General features: G+C 38.3%; 1 protein-coding gene across 1 annotated transcript in view; it reads right to left on the bottom strand.

Moving 5' to 3' along the window:
* The window catches only part of dcc (DCC netrin 1 receptor), a 307139-nt gene that overhangs the window by 254231 nt on the left and 30074 nt on the right, over positions 1-22834 (bottom strand). Inside the window, exons 3-4 of the mRNA XM_051679498.1 lie at positions 10519-10589; positions 10060-10383 (exon numbers count right to left, since the gene is read on the bottom strand). Coding sequence (XP_051535458.1) covers positions 10060-10383; positions 10519-10589 — 395 coding nt within the window. The remainder of the gene's footprint in view (positions 1-10059; positions 10384-10518; positions 10590-22834) is intronic.

The following is a 22834-nucleotide window of genomic DNA, read 5'->3' as shown; positions in this document are numbered from 1 at the left end:
CATGTCGGCCCTAATACATTAGATATATAGCATTATTTATTTATATGGTTTAATTGAATCAGTCACTTATAGCTCATAGCTGTCAAACGATTCAGATTCTATGTACAGGTAAACTCATAAGTGCAACACCTGTTAAGTTCTGTTAATGACACACTTTCACCATCTCTTAACTGTTGATGAAGAGTAGCAATGAAGATCACCAGAAAATACGACTCATACGAGGCACACGACACACGTCACACACCTGAAGCACAACATTTGCTCTTTATGTATCTCACTAGTGCTAAAAAAGTCACACATGTGTTTCTTGTGTTTGGCAGGAAGTGAAAAGAGTGAAAGAAATATCAAATGACCCACTATGTGCATTTTACGTCCAATCAAAATCATGATGACTTCTGAACTCACAAGTGGGAAATCCCACAAAATAAAAGTATGCTGTAAAGTGCCTGTATTAAATATAATGTGGCGTAGTAATCATCGGGTAAGAGTATCATGCTATATACTTCACAGTAGGGATGTAACGGTTTCACGATATACCTCGGTTTTAAAACATACCGTTGACATCTTCTCATTCACTTTAATGCATGAATATAAAGTCAGGTTTTTTCCTGGTTAAAGTCAGCAATGTGGGAATACTTTGGGTATGTTAAAGACCCACACAGCACCATCAATATAAGGTCGGCTCAGACAGGAAACACTTCAAACCTGAAGCAACATCTCCACGAGCATCATCATGAAATCCATGAGGAATACAGTGTATATCATAATATATATATAGACCCACTTTTATGAAAAACACCAGATACATTACAGTTGAACATGATTTGTAATGATTCATTAGCTTTATAGGTAGACTTAAATTATTTTTGCATTTTGTGTCACACTCACAAATGGATTTAAGTGCTGATATGCAATGCTACGATGGGCCGACTGTTTGTTCATTCATTTATTTGCTTTAGTGCAGCACAACTGTATGCCTACAATGTGTTTATTACTAAGAATAATATGTTTTATTTGTATAATATGTTATCATAACGGCGGCAAACCCTGTAAGTGATTTCATCATTGTGTTGATGTTAACAGTGCGCTGAATGCTACATTCATTTCTTTTCACAGATTTATCACTCACGTTTTTAATTTTTTACCAATGACTTTTTATGATGGTAACTGGATTACATGTGAGTGGAGGTAGAGTGTGGCGTTTGACACGCGTGTAATCTGATTTACACCTCCGCTGTCTTTGTGGGTGATTTGGACAAATTGGTTTTCTCTCCAGTGTGGATTACTGACAAGCCCTCACGGTCAAGGTTGTGTCAAGGTCATGAACTTACACTCTGTTACTCTCTAAAAGGTCATTTCTCCCCACACAAACACTCTCTTACCCTTCACTGTGAGCTCTCTGCTTTCTGACTTAAAGTGATATACCCAAAATATGCACATTCTGTCATTATTTACTCACCCTCATGTTGTTCCAAACCCATATGACTTTCTTTCTTCAGTGGGACACAAAAGGAGATGTTAGGTAGAATGATACAGCCACTCTTGTCCATATAATGAACATGTTAGGATGGAAGAACCTCAGAAACATTGGTCTCCACAGAGAAGGACAATACACATACAGTAAATTAACATACAGACATTTGTCTTAAATGGAAAGCTCCTTTCTCATCTGTTCTCTCTCATTGGACCAGTGTGGAGGCCCATACAAAAACATACAGCGATCTGTGGACTGTTAAGATTTAAAAAACAAACACACACACACACACACACACACACACACACAAAATAAAAAACCCAGATAAAGCACCAAGTAGTCCATATGGCTCTTTTGAAGCCATACAATAACTCTGTGTAAGGAACAGACCCCAAGTCATTATAAACATTATATAAGTCATCAATAATCTTCCCCTCCATTAAAGATCATGTCACGTTTCAACTTATTCAAACATTTGGATACAAGACACATTCAAAGATGTTTGTCGGCATTGCTGTTAAACCTGACATGACGCATCTTGACATGTTATATTTGAATATACACAATTACAAATGAGACAGGCTTATCAAACGCAAATGAGAATTGAGAGATGAGATGGAGGGGGAAATTATCAGTGAATAATTACTTAAATTAATAGTTCACCCCGAAATTATAATAATCTCATCATTTACATTTTTGGAGTTAGATTTTAGTCCTTATAAAACGTACAAAAAGCACTCAAACGTTTTGAGTATGCAATTCACAAGAAGCATCTGCTGAAGTGGACCACATCTTGCAAAAAAAGATCTCAGAAGACCTACGATCAAGAATTGTTGCTTTGCATAAAGCTAGAAAGGGTTAAAGTTATCTTGAAGAGCTTAAATATTCATCTGTCCACAGTTAGACAAACTGTCTATAAATGGAGATGATTTAGTACTATAGGTACTCTCTCTAGAAGTGGCCGTCCAGCCAAGATGACTCAAAGGGAACACCACAGAATGCTCAATGAGGTAAAAAAGAACCCTAGAGTGACAGATAAAGACTTGAAGGAATCATTGGAACTGGTTAACATCTCTGTTCATGAGTCTACTATACAGAAAACATTAAACAGGTATGGTGTCCATGGCAGGACATCATGAAGGAAGCCGATGCTTTCCTACAAAAACATTGCAGCACACCTGAAGTTTTCCAAAGACCACCTTGACACTCCACAACACTATTGGGAAAATGTTTTGTGGACTGATGAAAGTAAGGTTGAATTGTTTGGGAAGAACACGCAGCACTACGTATGGCATAAAAAGGGCACCGCATACCAACATGAAAACATCATCCCAGCGGTGAAGTACGGTGGAGGGAGCATCATGACTTTAAATCGTTTAGCTTTAAAAGACATGGATTAAACAACTGGAGTTGTATGGATTACTTTTATGATGCCTTTATGTCCTTTTCAAAAAAATCTTCGTTTGTGTTCCACAGAAGATAGAAAGTCAAATGAGTTTGAGACAACATAAGGGTGAGTCAATAATGAGAAACTAATAATTTTTGGGTGAACTATTCCTTAAAATTTGTAACTATTCCTCACACAAAGCTATAGTACTACTTCAGATGATTTGGAATATAATGCAGAAGTCATATGGATACTTTCAAGGTGCTTTTATGGATGTTTATTTTATTCTTTTAGGAGCTTGTTGGACTCTGGTCACTGTCTACTTTCATTATATTGAAAAGAGCAGCGTGAACATTCTGGTAAACATCTCCTTTTGAGTTCCACTGAAGAAAGAAATTCATACGGGGTTGGAACAACATGAGGTTAAGCAAATGTTGACAGAATTTCCATTTCAGCTTAAGAAACCCCTTTAACCCTGTTGAAAGGTTTATGTTCATCTGTTTGTAAATATTTTTGCTTTTATAGCCACACTTCTCGATTAAATGTTTCAAACACTCCAAACATCCTGACATTTTCACAAAGTGTGGAACGCCTCTTTCTGAGAACAGAATGACTCGGCGATGTCCTTCAGTTGAGACGAGTGTCTGGCACTCTGACTGAACACTCTTTTACTGCAGACACTGAAGCTCTCAGGCATGTTTTATCATCTCAGAGGGATTCAATGAGTCAAGGTTTGTTCAGAGTGGCTGGTGTTTCTCAACAGCACTGGTTAAATGCTGGTTTGTGCTCTTCAGATGAACACAGGAAAGGTTATAGATGTCACTCAACACTAATGACCCACAATGCACTGCTCTCGTAGCTCTGTGTGCACTTACATTACAACACAAACACAAACACACACACACACACACACATACACACACACACACACACACTGTGAGTCATATGAGTGTTTGGGGCGGCGGATGTGTGTGTTTTAAACTGACCTTCACTTCATTAATTATATTTCCTGCAGCTGCGGACGACTCAACTTTATGTCCATGTATCATTGAAGTGACACTCTGAATAAGAGATGTGATTTTCACAATGCTCAGAATTTATTTACACTTTCAGAAAGATGTCCAATGAAAACAGACTAAAAGATAGAGTTTATAACGGTTCTTTAAAAAAAAAAAAAAAAATGATTTTCATGATGTTTGGTTGTTACAGGAATGTTCCATGTTCAAACATTTTGAGTTTGCTATCATATGAAGCATCTGCTGACGTGGACCATGCCTTGCAAAAAAGAGATCTCGGAAGACCTACGATCAAGAATAGTTGCTTTGCATAAAGCTAGAAAGGGTTCAAATTTATCTTGAAGAGTTTAAATATTCATCTGTCCACAGTTAGACAAACTGTCTATAAATGGAGATGATTTAGTACTATAGGTACTCTCACTAGAAGTGGCCGTCCAGCCAAGATGACTCAAAGGGCACACCGCAGAATGCTCAATGAGGTAAAAAAGAACCCTAGAGTGACAGATAAAGACTTGAAGGAATCATTGGAACTGGTTAACATCTCTGTTCATGAGTCTACTATACAGAAAACATTAAACAGGTATGGTGTCCATGGCAGGACATCATGAAGGAAGCCACTGCTTTCCAACAAAAACATTGCAGCACACCTGAAGTTTTCCAAAGACCACCTTGACACTCCACAACGTTACTGGGAAAATGTTTTGTGGACTGATGAAAGTAAGGTTGAATTGTTTGGGAAGAACACGCAGCACTACGTATGGCATAAAAAGGGCACCGCATACCAACATGAAAACATCATCCCAACGGTGAAGTACGGTGGAGGGAGCATCATGATTTGGGGCTGCTTTGCTGCTTCGGGGCCTGGACCGCTTGCCATCATCGAAGGAAAAATGAATTCCCAAGTTTATCAAGATATCCTACAGGATAATGTCAGGGTGTCTGTGTGCCAGCTGAAGCTCAGTAGAAGTTGGGTGATGCAGCAGGACAATGACCCTAAACATCGAAGTAAATCCACTACATAATGGCTTCAAAAAAAGAAAATCCACCTTTTGGAGTGTCCCAGTCAGAGCCCAGACCTTAACCCAATAGAGATGCTGTGGACTGACCTCAAGAGAGACATCAGACATCCTAAGAATATGTCTGAGCTGAAGCAGTTCTGTAAGGAAGAATGATCCAAAATTCCTTCTGAATGTTGTGCAGGTTTAATCCGCAGATACCGGAAACGCTTGGTTGAGGTTATTGCTGCCAAAGGAGGATCGACCAGTTATTAAACCCAAGGGTTCACTTACTTTCTCCACAGCACTGTGAATGTTTAATGGGATGTGTTCAATAAAGACATGAAAGATTATAATTGTTTGTGTGTTGTTATCTTAAGCACATTGTGTTTGTTTATACTTGTTACTCTGATGAAGATGAGATCACATTTTATGAGCAATTAATGCAGAAAACCAGCTAATTCCAAAGGGTTCACATAATTTTCCTTCCCACTGTACATGTTTTCCCCAAAATTACTAAAAGAATTGTTGATGGATTCATTAAGGAAGCAAAATAATTTAAAACTGTGCAATGTCTGTTCCTACACACAAACAATAGCCAGCGCGAGAGAGAACGAGATCAGCAAATTATTTCTATTAACACGCTGTAAATGGTCTTCCTCTTCGACTATTCATATTTCTCTCAAACATAATGGGTCCTGCTCATTTAGAAATGACCACACGGCATTTTCCCTCACAGAATGAAATGGGGCGTTTACACGAGTGTTATCTGCAGCCCGCAGAGCATTTACACGCCGGCTACAAGAGCGTAAAGCATGAACGAGTGCAACTGGACGAGAGGAGAACTGAGAACGGCCGGTCGGCTCTGAGAGTTCGATGTCTCTCTGAAGGTTAGTGTTCTCGCGGGTAAATTCACTTTTTATTTTCTCTCTCTCTCCCGAATATCTACAGATAATAACTGCCGCTCGTAACCAGCCTTTAGAAACTCATTCAGTGTTTCAAAGGGACGATTTCAAAGCCAAAGCACTCGACCGGTGTCTGTCTCATTCCCAGCAGTGCTGCCACACTCCAAATCACCCGATTAAAGACCTCTTGCCCAACAAACACAGCCAGCTGGCCCATCTTTAAAGTGCCGATTGAAAGTGACTTTCAGTTAATGGTCTGAGATAACCACATATGCAGCCCGCCGAGAGGTCAAACTAGCCATCTGGGGTCAAGTGCCGACTCAAAATGTCTCTCTTGCCCATCTGAAACACATCTCTCTAGCTGTTCTCTCTCCCACGAGTCAAGATGGTGTTTGTGGGCCGCAGCTGACCTGAATGAAACCACCTTTAGTTTGAGTCCAGATCACAGCGGGGTGGACAGAGACACAAGCGCCCTGTGTTGTCTGAATGTGTGTTACAGATGCACACTGCCTTCTGAAGGTCTGTGTGAAGAGAACGCCGCTGTAATCTCATGCTGAGGGTCAAAGGTTAGAAGAGTGAAGGGGTCGTATGGTGCATATATTATGCTATTAATGTGAAACAGGATGTGCTGCTTAAGGTTAATGGTATGATAATGAACCTGCATGTGAATATCAAATATAATCAAATTATCTTCCCCACCGAGTGTGTGTGTGTGTGTGTGTGTGTGTGTGTGTATGTGTGTATGTGCGTTTGTGTGTGGGTTTGTGTGGGCTGTTTTATGTGTGTGTGTGTGTGTGGGGGTGGGTTTGTGTGTGTGTGGGTGGGTTTGTGTGTGTGCATTTGTGTATGTGTGTGTGTGTGTGTGTGTGTGCATTTGTGTATGTGTGTGTCTGTGTGCATGTGTGTGTGTGTGTGCGTTTGTGTGTGTGTGTGTGTGTGTGCGTGCATTTGTGTGTGCGTTTGTGTGTGTGTGTGTGTGTGCGCATGTGTGTGTGTGTGCATGTGTGTGTGTGTGTGTGTGTGTGCATTTGTGTATGTGTGTGTCTGTGTGCATGTGTGTGTGTGTGCATGTGTGTGTGCGTGTGTGCGTTTGTGTGTGTGTGTGTGTGCATGTGTGTGTGTGGGCAGGCTTATGTGTGTGTGTGTGTGTGTGTGCATTTGTGCGTGTTTGTGTGTCTCCATGTTAAGATCTCATAAGCTTAAGAACAAAATTTAACAAAATTAAATTCTCAGTACAACACAAACGTGTGTGTGTCCGTAGACTAATGTCAAGTAATTAAATGTGTAATTGGCATGTATCCAACAATACAAACATGTTTCAGACTTGCTGATCCAGTGAATATTACCTTTGAAAGTCAATTTATATACAGACTGATGACTCCTATGGGGTAAGTTGTCACAGTGGAAACCTGCCATCATACAGCCTTGTACAGCCTATAATAGTCTATTTAAATGAATATTCCTGGTTCAATACAAGTTAAGCTCAGTCTGTGGCATAATGTTGATTACCATAAACGTTAATTTCGACTCGTCCCTCCTTTTCTTTAAAAAAATTAAGCAAAAATGGAGGTTACAGTGAGACACTTACAATGGTAAGGGTTTAAAGGCAGAAATGTGAAGCTTATAATCTTATTAAAGCACTTACATTCATTCTTCTGTTAGGACTTGTTTCAATCGGCTGTAAAGTTGTTTAAATTACTGTTTTAGTAGATGTTTCAGGGTTTGTTGACATTATGTCATCATGGCAATGAAGTCGTAAAACTGGATAAAACTTTACACAGAAAAGGTTAGCAAGTGATTCACACTAAAATCATGTTCACGTGTATAAGGTTTACATCTTGTGGCTATACTTTTGAAACAGTATTTGAACATTTTAACCTTATGCCCCAAATGCTGTTAACCCTGTAAAGCCTGACATATGAAATTGACTTTTAAATTATTATTTATTTTTTATTTTTTATTAAACTGTTTTTAGTATCATTAGAAAAACTATAAAACTTGCACATTTTTTTTATGTGTCATATTTGATCCATTAGGCTTTAAAGGTCATTATCCTCCTGAGGTCCAGTAATTCATTTGTGTGTAGGACATTTGTTCCTGAAGTTTTTCTACAGTGGTAAATCTTGGGGTATTATCAGAGGACTCTCTGGATTTTTCAGAGATATCAAATGTTTGAGAGTTTGACCATGACAACTTCCTCTTCTTGCTCTATAAATATGGACTGAAATCTATCACAGTTCAAATACGAGTAAAATATTCTTTTTTAAATAAACTATTTATCATATGTATTTTATGCACCAAACACTATATTGACATTTAAAAAAGGGAAATAGTTTTTGCGCTGGGTCTCGGGATCTTATGGTAAGATGACATCATAATAGCTTGAAATGTAAAATAATGAGATCTTTATAATGACAGAGCAGACTGCATATATGAAAATACACAGACATATTAGTTCACATGTAATGGTGATTGAGAGATATTCCTCAAAAGTCTGTTGTATCATATTTAATATTTGGATTTCAACATGCATTTTCAATAAAATAATATACAAAATTTGAACCAAGCACAAGTTGCTTATATTCAGCAAATACTCATTTTAAAACATCAGCAGCAATATAATCATTACTGTCACTTTTACTTTATTAAAATAAGCTGTTATTTATCCCAACATAAGAGTCACTTTTCACACAAGCCATTTTAAATAGATCGATATAAACATTGAAACCACTTTTTTCACAAATAACCACTAGACGGTGCCATAAACATGTGACACTTACACACCATAGATTGACTGACTCGTCAGCTTGAACAGAGAGTGAAACAGGAGCCGTCAAACGTTGTGTATCACATTTCATACAAATGGTGTTATAGGGTTAATTAAGCTTAACTTGTATTGAAAACTAAATTCTGTTACAACTTAACCCTACATTATTAATATAACTTGACCCTAGCCTAACCCGAAATGTAACTTATCCTGAGAACACAAATCTACCTTTATTATATATTTAACCCTTGTCTGAAAGTATTAGTTCTCCCAATAATGAAAATCCTCTCATGATTGACTCACCTTTAAGCCATCCCAGATGTGTATGACTTTCCTTCTTCAGCAGAACCAAAATGAAGATTTATATAAGCACATTTCAGCTCTTTTTGTTCATATAATGAAAGTAAACAGGTGCCATCAGTCTGCTGGCGGTTTGACGGTCCAAAAGTCATATTTAGGCAGCATAAAAGTAATCCACATGACTCCAGTCGATCAATGAATGTCTTCTGAAGCAAATCCACAGGTTTGCGTGGAAAATAAATCAATATTTAAAACTTTATTCACTTTAAATATCACTTCCTGATGCATTCACGTGAGAAGTCGGAAGCTTTGTATACAACAGAGGAATGAACGTCACGCGAGAGTTAGTTCATTTCAAACAGCAATCCAGCACTAGCCAGAAGCAACGATTTCAAATTTAAAACCTTTTAATTATCGATTTGTTTCTTACACCAAACTATCGGTTTGCTTCAGAAGGCATTAACTGATCAACTGGAGTCATGTGGATTACTTTTATGCTGCCTAAATATGACTTTTGGACCGTCAAACCGCCAGCAGACTGATGGCACCTGTTTACTTTCATTATATGAACAAAAAGAGCTGAAATGTGCTTATAAAAATCTTCATTTCGGTTCTGCTGAAGAAAGAAAGTCATACACATCTGGGATGGCTTAAAGGTGAGTCAATCATGAGAGGATTTTCATTATGGGGTAAACTAACCCTTTAATTTATAAATGTGATGACACTGGAATTTTAGTTTGGCGGGTAGAATTTACAAAAAAAAAAATACATTTTTTAAGACAGTTTTGAACTACTTTAGATGTTTAAAACCAGCATAAAAACCACTGATAGAAAACTCACATTTACGATTTAAAACCTTAAAGTTACTGAGATCAAGTACTTGAGACAACTACCTATGTGACAACCGGCCCCGGTCCACCCTATATTTATATATCAAATACAAATCTATATTTATAAACCTAATATGGCCCTTCCAGACACCTGCTTCTCTCATGCTGTTTATGCAATATGTGAAGGAAACATTTTTTTCCCCATCAACCAATCAGAAAAGAGATTACAAATATGCAGATGCTTTTATTCAAAGCTACTTACAACACATTCATGCAGCGCATTTGATCAGTTTGTGTTTTTCCTGAGAATCAAACCCACGACCGTGGTGTCGCTAGCACCATGCAATACCAGTCGAGCGACGGGTTTTTTAACTGTGTTACTCACCAGACACGATGACTTTGGCCGTTCGACTGACGATCGCTCCGACGCCTTCCAGCGTGGCGAGACACTGGTACGCTCCCTCGTCCGGCCGATGATGTCTGGAGTGAACGACATTCTGCACGACTAACGATCCGTTTGAGAGCTGCTGTCTCCGCTCATCCACCACCGCGCTCAAGAGAACACCATCCTTCTTCCACGCGATGACGGGAACGCCCTGATCCGAGCGCGCCTCACAGTCCAGCTGCAGGACGCCACCACGAACCGTCACCACGTCCTCGGGCTCCAACACAAAACGCAACTCCACAAAACCTTGTAGTGGATCAGCGCCTGCAGGGAAGAGAGAAAGAGAATTAGACCGTTCAGCCTTACTTTTCTTTTATACTTTTTGGCAGATGTTTTTATCCAAAGCAGCACGTTCAGTCTATACATTTTACCAGTGTGTGCGTTCCCTGGGAATCAAACCCATGACCTTGGCATCACTAGTGCTAGTGGTGTTGACCTGATGGGTTGTGACCCAAAAATGTGTCTCAGATCTGTTTTGATAGGGTAACAGACAGCAAATGAGAAAAATATTAAAATGCTACTAACCACATACATTGTGATGATTAAATGACAAAAGATGTGATGGTTCCAGTATATTGAGCAGAAAATGACCAACTTTAATTTTACAGCTTGATACTCTTACTGTATCTCAAGAATTGACACTTTTATTTCTCCAAAGGAACTGTAGGAGAAACGCCCGAGACAAATTTGATACTTGAATAAAATATCACTAAGAATTTAAGTCCATAAATCGCTGAACAATAACATTTCTTTTACCTGCAGCACTCATTTGACCTTTTATCTGTAAAAGATCTTCAGTTTTGTTCAGAATTACAGCAGCGTGCAGATACTTGTGTTTGATGTTTATCTCATTAATGCACAGCTATTTATTTCTATTTGAACATACGTGTCGGTGTCACTCCACAGACGTGTCACTAGATATTTCATACATATGCATGGTGCTGCATGGATGAACATGTCTCTGTCAACGAACTCTTGCATCAGCACAATGCGCTTCACATTTCATTTAAATGCATTAATGCATCTCCACTCTTTCTTTAATAGTGAGGGATATGTGTGACCCTCAACAGCACACGCATGTGATGTGTAGAAATCTGACTCTGCAGACCGCCTTAATTTAAACGCTCATTCCAACCTGCTGAAAACCAACTAATCCAGTTAGCTTCTTTGTTTTTGTACTTCTGCACTTCAGCTGTCATTCATTACAAGTTCTACACGTCCCCTCACAGGTTTGTTTATGAAATATTGTGGCTAATTTGACAAATGCTTTCAGCTAGCAATTAGGGGCCGTTCACACAGAATGCATTCTTGCATTCACAAACAGCACACTGAAATGCAGGTGTCTTGATGCGTGGTTTTAAAAGTTGAACTGCTGTTATCTTGACAGCCTCTTCAACTCTGCTGACCCGCCGGCGGGTCCAAAAGGGGGTGCTATATTGCAAAAACAGATTACGCTTAAAACGTTAAAATCTCCGTATACATACGAGGCATATGCGGTATCATTTGAAAGCTTTGAATCTGAACTTTTCAGTGATAACCATCACATCTGCATTTGTTACATAAAATAACAAAATAAGGCCTAAAAACATTCACGTCGCAAATAAGCGCCACCTAGATGTCAAGTGGTATAAATATTTTTGTATGTATATAAAAGCCTTTCAAATAGCACTTAATTTGACAAGTCATATATCAAAAGAAAGCTCTCATTCTCGGGAATGTGACTGTACAGTTTATTTTGTTGCCCTAATACCACAGTTCGAAAGATTTTCAAAAGAATCAGAGAGTGAAATATGATTTCTGTAAGTCATCACACACAAACGTCTCTTTAATCCACCGATAACTGCAGCTGTCAGCCCCAAATAGCTAAACACTTAATATCCCTTTTTACCTAAGGCAGTTTTCAAAAAAAAAAAAAAGAAAGCTGAGGGGGGATCTCAGCTTTCTAATGACACTTAGATTGAGCTTCTAGTCCACTCAGAGGCCGAGATATTCAGTGAAATAATGAGGGTGGTGCCTGAACTGAAAATTAGACTGAATGTCTATGGACGAGCACATCTGTGAGGGATAAAATGTGTTAGAGCGCCACCTACATTTCATATCTGTATATTGTGATGGAATGTGATAGAGAAGTGCTGCTGCCATCTAGTGGAATAAAGTGAGACCTTTCAAAGTGAAGTAGAAAAAAAAACATATATTCATTTTAAGATTGTAAAAAATAAATATTATGTGCTTCAACAATCTGCGAGTCTGCGTTCAGTGTCATTCTGAACATATCCAGCAGTCAGTCGCCATGCAGCCATGCGACTCTTTAGAAACTGTTTTTTTTTTTAGTTGTCTCCTCATCGCTCTCTCTCTCTCTCATGGACGACAGCTCTTCTTCATGGAATGTCCTTTTGAAATAGAAATGAGTTTCAAAGACAAAAAGAGGACAGAAGAGAAGTGAACGAGAGGGAGATTAACGGCACCACTTGTCAGGCCTTTAACACGTTAGAAGCAAATCTAATGGAAAAAGACTAACAGTTTCCTTCAACAGCAGGGCAGATTTTCAATGCGACAGACTGACAGGACGACACCGGCTGCATGTGACTGAGTCAGACAGGCAGTGAATTGAGATGGTGAAGTTCATCTCATACGCCTTAGCGTGGCATAATGCCAGTTCTGGTGTTCAGTCTCTCTCAAAATGACGTGAGAACCAAACAATGACGTGACTGACTGCATTACTACATAATCTGACGAATCATTCTATTTATTTACAAGTCTAATACTACCAGTTTAAGAACCGATTTTAACATCTAAAGTAATGAGGGCTACAGATTTCCGATTCTGATTTCGATTCAATATCGATTCATATGGGTATATTTCAGTTATAATGCCCATTTTGCTAGCACGAGAAAGAAATTATCTCTCAGCCAATGCTCTTAATTATAAAGGACCTTCTTCAGTCCGTTCCATCAATAAATGTCTTGAAATTGCATGTGTTATGTTAAAGAGCTTCAACACCCAGATTTACCTGTCGCCCAATCGCCAAATGTCTACAGCCCGTAGACTCTCTGCGCCAGTGCACTGATGAAATTAACAGTTGAATGTGCCGAAACTTCCTTCAGTTAAACAATGACAAGACAGATTCAGACCTTAGTTTCAGCTGTCACATCAAATCAATAACTAAATCAGCCTACTATCATCTAAATCATCTAGAGACTGTGTTTAGCTATTACTCCACCAACCAGCCACATACAAATCCAGACTGAAAACACACCTCTTTAGCTGTGCATTTACTGACTGAGCACTTACTGATTGCACTGCATCTTAATTTCTGTATTCATTTTAATAATTGTTACTTTTTAAATGTATCTTATTACTTTTTAATTCTTATTTCTTGTTCTTAATTGATTAAAAAATATATTATTATGTATCTTATAATTTTTAAAATCATTATTTTATGTAAAGCACTTTGATTTGCCATTGTGTATGAAATGTGCTGTATAAATAAACTGGCCTTGCCTTTCCTTACATATATATGTTTGTTACATGTTTACGGTTTACGTGCATAATTTGTACTATTAACAAGTATTTACATTAATATGTAGAACAAGTGCTAAATAGGTACGGTCTCTTTAAGACTAGCAGCATCAGCCAGTAAGCACATATAACGATAATCAAATGTTTATTTTTTGTTTGTTTTAATAAACAACTGACTATATAGGGGCCTGGGTATCTCAGCGAGTATTGACGCTGACTACCACATCTGGAGTCATGAGTTTGAATCCAGGGTGTGCTGAGTGACTCCAGTCAGGTCTCCTAAGCAACCAAATTGGTCCGGTTGCTAGGGAGGGTAGAGTCACATGGGGTAACCTCCTCGTGGTCACTATAATGTGGTTCTCGCTCTCGGTGGGGCGCGTGGTGAGTTGTGCGTGGATGCCGTGGAGAATAGCGTGAAGCCTCCACACGCGATATGTCTCCGCGGTAATGCGCTCAACAAGTCACGTGATAAGATGCACGGATTGACGGTCTCAGACGCGGAGGCAACTGAGATTCGTCCTCCGCCACCCGGATTGAGGCGAGTCACTACGCCACCACGAGGACTTGGAGCGCATTGGGAATTGGGCATTCCAGATTGGGAAGAAAAATAAAAAAAACGCAGTATGTTTATGACGCAACGCAACCAAAGTGAGATGCTCCAAAAGTGTCCATCTGACGCAGGTGTACATTGATGCATCCTTAGAAAAGCCCTCATTAATAATCTCAGACTGATTGATGAATTCAGTTGCAAAATGGATTGCTGTGATCTGTAGGCCAATGATAGTCTTATGTTCAATAATAAGAAAATAAACAATATATTGCATTCTAAAGCCAATTTCTGTATTGTCTTATCAATGCTTAACTCCTCTGCCACAATAATGTAACAGATTTTAATTATCTGAATTTTGTTTTTATAATATATATTTTGCTTATAATTATATTTTGAATTATTGTTATTTGAGGGGCTTTCTCAGCGAATATTTATATATGTCAATAGTTGTGATTAGTTCAATTAAAAAATGTTATTTGATTGACAGCTCTATTATAAACAATAGATTTTTCCCTGATATTGCCAGGTTTTCCATAAAGATGCCTTGAAATGTGAAAAATATTTATTAGGAGGCACAGATAACACAAATGTGTTCCAAATGAAAAACTGGCTCCCCACAGGACATAATTATTGCATGAGAGAAACCGCAAGAGATGCTCCGTGCTGAGTCGCAGACTCTGTAGTTTGGGAAACTGTGATTGGACGTGACTTGTGAGGCACCAGGTAGCGACCCGAGCTCCAGAACTGCAGGCTGAATCACTGCTGAGAGATTAAAGTGAAAACAGTGAAAGAGAGCCGGTGTGTTTCGGTTTGATGTACATGTGGAGGACGGCTGTTGTTCTCAGAGTTTCTAATGTGCTGGAGTTCAAAGAGACTCGGAGGTCAGTCGCAATATGAATCCATTTGTGTGATGGAGCTTTGCGAAGAAAAACTCATTTATATTGTGTAAATACTGTATTGTAAATCTGACCATTGAGAATCACCCTAATACACCTGCAGGGAAATATTGACTGCTAGCACTGCATGAAGAACATCAATATTTACTCTGATACACCATTCAGTTTATCCAGTTTCCACAAAATACATTATCCTGTGGTAATACTCTTGGATCATGAAGTATCATGAGAGCGTGCGTGTGTTTGAATTGAACTCAACACCTTTCTATAATGTGTGTGTCTGTGTATTAAACATCGCATTACTCTTCCATATCTTCTCATCTTTTATCTCTTCATTATTGGCCGTCACCATGGTTACCGTGTGTTCGGTCCCCTTACCGATCGATATGCGTCACACAAACTGAAACTGCACTTATCTGAACAACATCATCATTATTTGTCTTCATAATCTTTCCTCAAAACATAATAACTTGCTCTGCCTCCAGAACAACTTTCCTTTTCATCTGCTGCACCAATCCCTGCTGTCATATAGAAACAAAACATGGCGTCACTTATTCTTATGTGCACACACACTCACACAGCATGGGTTTGACCTTCTGCACTGTGTATATAATCCCAGTTAATCCCATTCAGAGAATTTCCTCCACACATATATCCCATCGCTCGCTCTTTCTCTCTCTCTGTATCATCTTTAATCACTTAAAATACCCTGTTTGGGCTCTAGAGAGACTGACCCTCATGTACCTGCACCAATCAACTGACTTCAGGTCAGATTTTACAGTGTGCATCAGTGTACCATCACTTTAAATGTGTTCCTGTGTTTATAAAATACTTACAGATGACATATGCTGATCTTCACTCAAACGTAAGTGCTATTACTCAGATTGAGATGAAAATCTGTGAGCAACATCATCATCATTATATGCAGAGACACAAAGTCACAGACAATGTCACAATGAACACGCCAGTTGCAACATTCACAATAAAAACAGCCGTGAAATCTTAAAGTGTGACATAATCTGTGCTGTTCTTTCGGCAGACTGGTGTCTGGAATGAATCGGGTGTTTAATATCTGTTTAAGAGCAAGATGAACTTCAGCACAGGGCTGGATTGGTAATCTGGCATACCGGGCATTTTCCCGTGGGCCGATGCATTTTGGAGCCGATCAGGGGCGGACTGGCCATCGGGAGAACCGGAACTAAGCTGAAATGAGCCGCTGTGTTATGCAGAACGGGCCACAAAATATGCAGTGGGGCAGTGATATGCAGAAAAGGACAGCGACCCCCCCCCCAGTTTCTATGTAAAATCCCGGGCCGATTTCTTTTCCCAGTCCACCCCTGCTTCAGCACATACAGGAGTGTGCTGTGAACGTTTTTGCATTATCTTCCTTTTTTGGCGAGAATTCTGTCGAATGTATTTCACCAAGGTAAAATGTGTTAAACAGAGTTGTGTCAGTACTACACTCTTATTGGTTGCTGAAAAGCAGAGTTACATGGGCAGGAGAAATGACGGGTGGTTTAATTCTAATGTGCTGGTTCTATCAGGCTGATTAAGCGCAGACAGCAAGCCTTGTCAGCCATCTTAACCAGCAAGACTCCATTGATTCACTTGCTAAAACCAGCAAGACTACCTTCATCCCAAGCTGTGACTGTTCAAGCTCCAGTGTGACGGCTGTACTGAGAGTATTAACAGTGTCCTACAGAGAGGATCAGATCTGAGCAGACGGTTGTGCTGAATGGAAACAACATCAAAGTGACAACAGATAAACCTCCGTCTGCTCAGTGTCCAGACTCACTGTGTGTTGTTAAAGCTCTGAGATTTCGGTTGAGGGACTTTATCTCTAATTTAAAAATCCTGAGTTGCTAGATGGGTTCTCCTGAGTTCTAGATAGGTTCTTCTGACTTCTATTTGAGTTCAACACTGAACAAAATTTGGAGTGGGGAACTAGGAAACAATTTCCATGCAGAAATTGCTAGTAAATTTAGCAGACCATATTTTCAAGTAAAGGCTAAACACTATTCTTGGTGGCTTTAATTAGAAATTCTCAAGTAAAGTTTACTTTGTTTCATGTAAAATTTACTCTCTTTCTTTGTACATTTTACTCAAGCCGTGTACTAGCATCTCAATGTTTTTTTAGCGTACTTAGTAGTGATGTCCGATTCTTGAACGAGTCATTCTTTTGAGCCAATTCTCAGCAAGTAACCGGTTGAGACAGTTCACAACATCAAACTGAATCGAACTTTCGTTCCGGGTTGATGAAGCAAGATGCATAGCTGAAGTAAATGTACTGGCTACGCAGCATGCCGAAATGTCAGACTCAAAAAGAACTGAATGAGCCGGTCCATGAACTGTCGAAGTTACCTGAGGATTACCGAGGAGTCTTAATGAGGAGCTGCTGATACTATGAGCATGCGTGTACCGAGGACATGAACGAGTCTGGGGCGAACTGTAAGTTTCAACCAAAACGTACTGGAAACATTCTTATGGCTAGTTTTATTAAATACAATTTAAGACATGTAGAACATATCCGCATTTGTGCATCAGTGTCTGTATTGGGTGCTTTAGGAGCAAAACTTTCATGTAGGAACTTATCCAAGATGTAATCACTATCAGTCGTATTCGACATGCAGGATCACAGAATGAAACACTGATGACAATAACACCATTATTATTAGAACTTCATTAAATAAAAGGTAATAATCAGCAATGTGTGTTCACATATGGCTTTATTTAAATGTTTGAGTGTGAAAACCATGACTCCGGGATGTTAGAATTAAGTGCGAGAGACGTCATTACATGATGACGTAAAAGAACCGCTGAACTGGTTTTTGAACCGGTTCATGGAAACGAACTGTCTGAAAGAACCGGTTCAAGGAAATGAATCGGACTTCCCATCACTAGTACTATGCCATGTACCACATGACACAAAGAAGCTTTATGCATGCTTGTAGTCTATTAGATAACATCACCTTGCATTACTGGTGATAGAAACAAGATTCAGAGCTGCACAAATAGACTTCAACACTTCGTGCACAAAACACGATGACAGTAACAATCATCTTGATCATAAACGGGTAATTTTGAGTAGAAAATAAACTTAAAACTTCACAAAACAAGAAGTTACCAAATGTAAGAATAAAAATCAACAAAAATGGTGTAAATAAACTTGCAAACAGTGAAACTACGCAAGCTCGTTCATTATTCAAGCCCAGTGCATGCTGGGAACACCAGCTTCGAAAAGTTACGTAAAATTTACTTGTTTTATTAACCTGTGAAATTACTCAAATTTTCGAATTAATATGACTAGGTTTCTACTTTAGGATTGATACATGATGACGCATTGTAAAGATTACATGCAATAAATCTTTACATGTTTGAATTGAGTACAAATGCAGAATTTACTAAATATTTTCAAGTTCACGCTTAAACTAATTTATTCAATGAAGAAAGTACTTAATATTTTCAGCTATATTTACTTCACTACAATATATATGTTTCCAGTGTAGATATTGTTTTGATGAGTTGTAGAATTCTCATGAAGTTTTAGATTTTAGACTGACTTCATGCGTTCTAGACTGACTTCTCATGAATTCTAGATGAAGTAGGAGTTATAGATGAGTTATAGAATGACTTTTCATGTGTTCTAGGTTAAATGAGTTCTAGACTGACTTCTCATGAATTCTAGATGAAGTAGGAGTTCTAGATGAGTTATAGAATGACTTTTCATGTGTTCTAGGTTAAATGAGTTCTAGACTGACATCTCATGAATTCTAGACTGCCTTCTCATGAATTCTAGATGAAGTAGGAGTTCTAGATGAGTTATAGAATGACTTTTCATGTGTTCTAGGTTAAATGAGTTCTAGACTGACATCTCATGAGTTCTAGAATGAAATATGAATTCTGGACGAGTTATAGACCAACTTCTCATGATTTCTAGATGAAATATGAGTTCTAGAAAAGTTCTAGACTGACTTGTGTATTTTAGACACAATATGAGTTCTAGACAAGTTATTGACTGATGTCTCATGAGTTCTAGATTAAAAATGAGTTCTAGACTGACATCTCATGAGTTCAATACAAAATATGAGTTCTAGTCAAGTTTTAGACTGACGTCTCATTACTTCAAGATGAAATATGCATTCTAGACAAGTTCTAGACTGACATCTCATGAGTTCTAGACAAAATATGAGTTCTAGATGAATTTTTGACCAACTTTTCATGAGTTCTAGATGAAATATGAGTTTAAGACTGACAGTTCATGAGTTGTAGATAAAATGTGAGTTCTAAACTAATGTTTCATGAGTTCTAGAAAACAATGTACACTCTAGGCAAGTTCTAGACTGACTTCTTATGAGTTCTAGATGAATTTTTGACAAACTTTTCATGAGTTCTAGATGAAATATGAGTTTTAGACTGATGCTTCATGAGTTCTAAATGAAATATGAGTTCTAGACTGACGTTTCATTTGTTCAAGATGAACTATGAGTTCTAGACAAGTTCTACACTGGTGTTTCATTAGTTCTAGATGAAATATGAGCTCTAGATGAGTTCTAGACAGGCTTCTCATGAGTTCTAGATGAAATATGATTTCTAGATGAATTATAGACCAACTTATCTTGAGTTCTAGACTAAATTTGAGTTCTAGACGAGTTATTGACCAACTTTTCATGAGTTCTAGATGAAATATGAGTTTAAGACTGACAGTCCATGAGTTGTAGATAAAATGTAAGTTCTAAACTAATGTTTCATGAGTTCTAGAAAACAATGTGCATTCTAGGCAAGTTCTAGACTGACTTCTTATGAGTTCTAGACAAATTTTTGACCAACTTTTCATGAGTTCTAGATGAAATATGAGTTTTAGACTGACGCTTCATGAGTTCTAGATGAAATATGAGTTTTAGACTGACGCTTCATGAATTCTAGATGAAATATGAGTTCTAGACTGACGTTTCATTTGTTCAAGATGAACTATGAGTTCTAGACAAGTTCTACACTGGTGTTTCATTAGTTCTAGATGAAATATGAGCTCTAGATGAGTTCTAGACAGGCTTCGCATGAGTTCTAGATGAAATATGATTTCTAGATGAATTATAGACCAACTTATCTTGAGTTCTAGACTAAATTTGAGTTCTAGACGAGTTATTGACCAACTTTTCATGAGTTCTAGATGAAATATGAGTTTTAGACTGACAGTTCATGAGTTGTAGATAAAATTTGAGTTCTAGACTGACACATCATGAGATCAAGACAAAATATGAGTTCTAGACAAGTTTTAGACTGACGTCTCATTAGTTCTAGATGAAATACGAGTTCTAGATGAGTTCTAGATCGACTTCTCATGAGTTCTAGATGAAGGGCTCTATTTTCATGAGTGCACAAAGTGCAGCGCTACAGGTGCATCTCAATAAATTAGAATGTCGTGGAAAAGTTCATTTATTTCAGTAATTCAACTCAAATTGTGAAACTCGTGTATTAAATAAATTCAGTGCACACAGACTGAAGTAGTTCAAGTCTCTGGTTCTTTTAATTGTGATGATTTTGGCTCACATTTAACAAAATTAGAATACATCATAAGACCAATAAAAAAAACATTTTTAGTGAATTGTTGGCCTTCTGGAAAGTATGTTCATTTACTGTATATGTACTCAATACTTGGTAGGGGCTCCTTTTGCTTTAATTACTGCCTCAATTCGGCGTGGCATGGAGGTGATCAGTTTGTGGCACTGCTGAGGTGGTATGGAAGCCCAGGTTTCTTTGACAGTGGCCTTCAGCTCATCTGCATTTTTTGGTCTCTTGTTTCTCAGTTTCCTCTTGACAATACCCCATAGATGCTCTATGGGGTTCAGGTCTGGTGAGTTTGCTGGCCAGTCAAGCACACCAACACCATGGTCATTTAACCAACTTTTGGTGCTTTTGGCAGTGTGGGCAGGTGCCAAATCCTGCTGGAAAATGAAATCAGCATCTTTAAAAAGCTGGTCAGCAGAAGGAAGCATGAAGTGCTCCAAAATTTCTTGGTAAACGGGTGCAGTGACTTTGGTTTTCAAAAAACACAATGGACCAACACCAGCAGATGACATTGCACCCCAAATCATCACAGACTGTGGAAACTTAGCACTGGACTTCAAGTAACTTGGGCTATGAGCTTCTCCACCCTTCCTCCAGACTCTAGGACCTTGGTTTCCAAATGAAATACAAAACTTGCTCTCATCTGAAAAGAGGACTTTGGACCACTGGGCAACAGTCCAGTTCTTCTTCTCCTTAGCCCAGGTAAGACGCCTCTGACGTTGTCTGTGGTTCAGGAGTGGCTTAACAAGAGGAATACGACAACTGTAGCCAAATTCCTTGACACGTCTGTGTGTGGTGGCTCTTGATGCCTTGACCCCAGCCTCAGTCCATTCCTTGTGAAGTTCACCCAAATTCTTAAATCGATTTTGCTTGACAATCCTCATAAGGCTGCGGTTCTCTCGGTTGGTTGTGCATCTTTTTCTTCCACACTTTTTCCTTCCACTCAACTTTCTGTTAACATGCTTGGATACAGCACTCTGTGAACAGCCAGCTTCTTTGGCAATGAATGTTTGTGGCTTACCCTCCTTGTGAAGGGTGTCAATGATTGTCTTCTGGACAACTGTCAGATCAGCAGTCTTCCCCATGATTGTGTAGCCTAGTGAACCAAACTGAGAGACCACTTTGAAGGCTCAGGAAACCTTTGCAGGTGTTTTGAGTTGATTAGCTGATTGGCATGTCACCATATTCTAATTTTTTGAGATAGTGAATTGGTGGGTTTTTGTTAAATGTGAGCCAAAATCATCACAATTAAAAGAACCAAAGACTTAAACTACTTCAGTCTGTGTGCATTGAATTTATTTAATACATGAGTTTCACAATTTGAGTTGAATTACTGAAATAAATGAACTTTTCCACGACATTCTAATTTATTGAGATGCACCTGTATGTGCTACGACTGCGCAACATCTTATCCAATTTTTGCTGATTCTACGTGCAATTTCCGTGCCAGCACAAAGTGCAAGTGGGCGTGGGTGGGAGTGTTTGCGCTACTGTGGGTGTATTGTATGTAAATGAAGTGGCACAAAGTGCAATTTGCTATTTTCCTGAGAATGTTGTCATTGCGCTAAGACGTTTCAATACCACCTCTTAACTCAGTTCCTGCATTTGCAGTTTGGAGATTTCACCAGCAGGTGCTAATAAAGTTCATGTCCAAACTCTGTAAATATAGTGGAACATTAAATGAAGTCCTGATAATCACTGTTTGGTTGAAACAAAAAATTATGAGATTTGTGTTAAACATTCTAGCGGTCATGGTTTATTTATTATTAGTATTAGTATTATTATTATTATCATTATTATTTTTATTATTATTATTATTTGTATTATTATGTTTATATGTATTATTATTCTTTTATATTTATAGTTGCATTTATGATTTAATTTTGACTAGTAATTTTCCACCAGTTGTCATAGAGTACTTTTTAATCACTGCAAAATGGGCCAGTGGAACAAGTTAAATGTTTGTTTTTAAATAGATTTTGTTTGACCACTTCATTATTTGTATGAGAGTTTTGTTTCATTTGAAGTGTAATTTGAATTTACAAATATTTTTGGTTGAATTTTTTCATTTCAATAAATGAATAAACTGTTTCAAAATGGACCAGAAGAAGTAGTGTGTGCCGATACAATCACTGTTAATACTAGCCATGATTTGTGTGTCGATAGATGAAAAAGACTAATAATA

Source organism: Myxocyprinus asiaticus, chromosome 3 (assembly GCF_019703515.2).
Source record: "Myxocyprinus asiaticus isolate MX2 ecotype Aquarium Trade chromosome 3, UBuf_Myxa_2, whole genome shotgun sequence".
Lineage (NCBI taxonomy): Eukaryota > Metazoa > Chordata > Actinopteri > Cypriniformes > Catostomidae > Myxocyprinus > Myxocyprinus asiaticus.
Note: the sequence above shows the minus strand (reverse complement) of the source record. Positions and strands in the feature narration are given on the sequence as shown.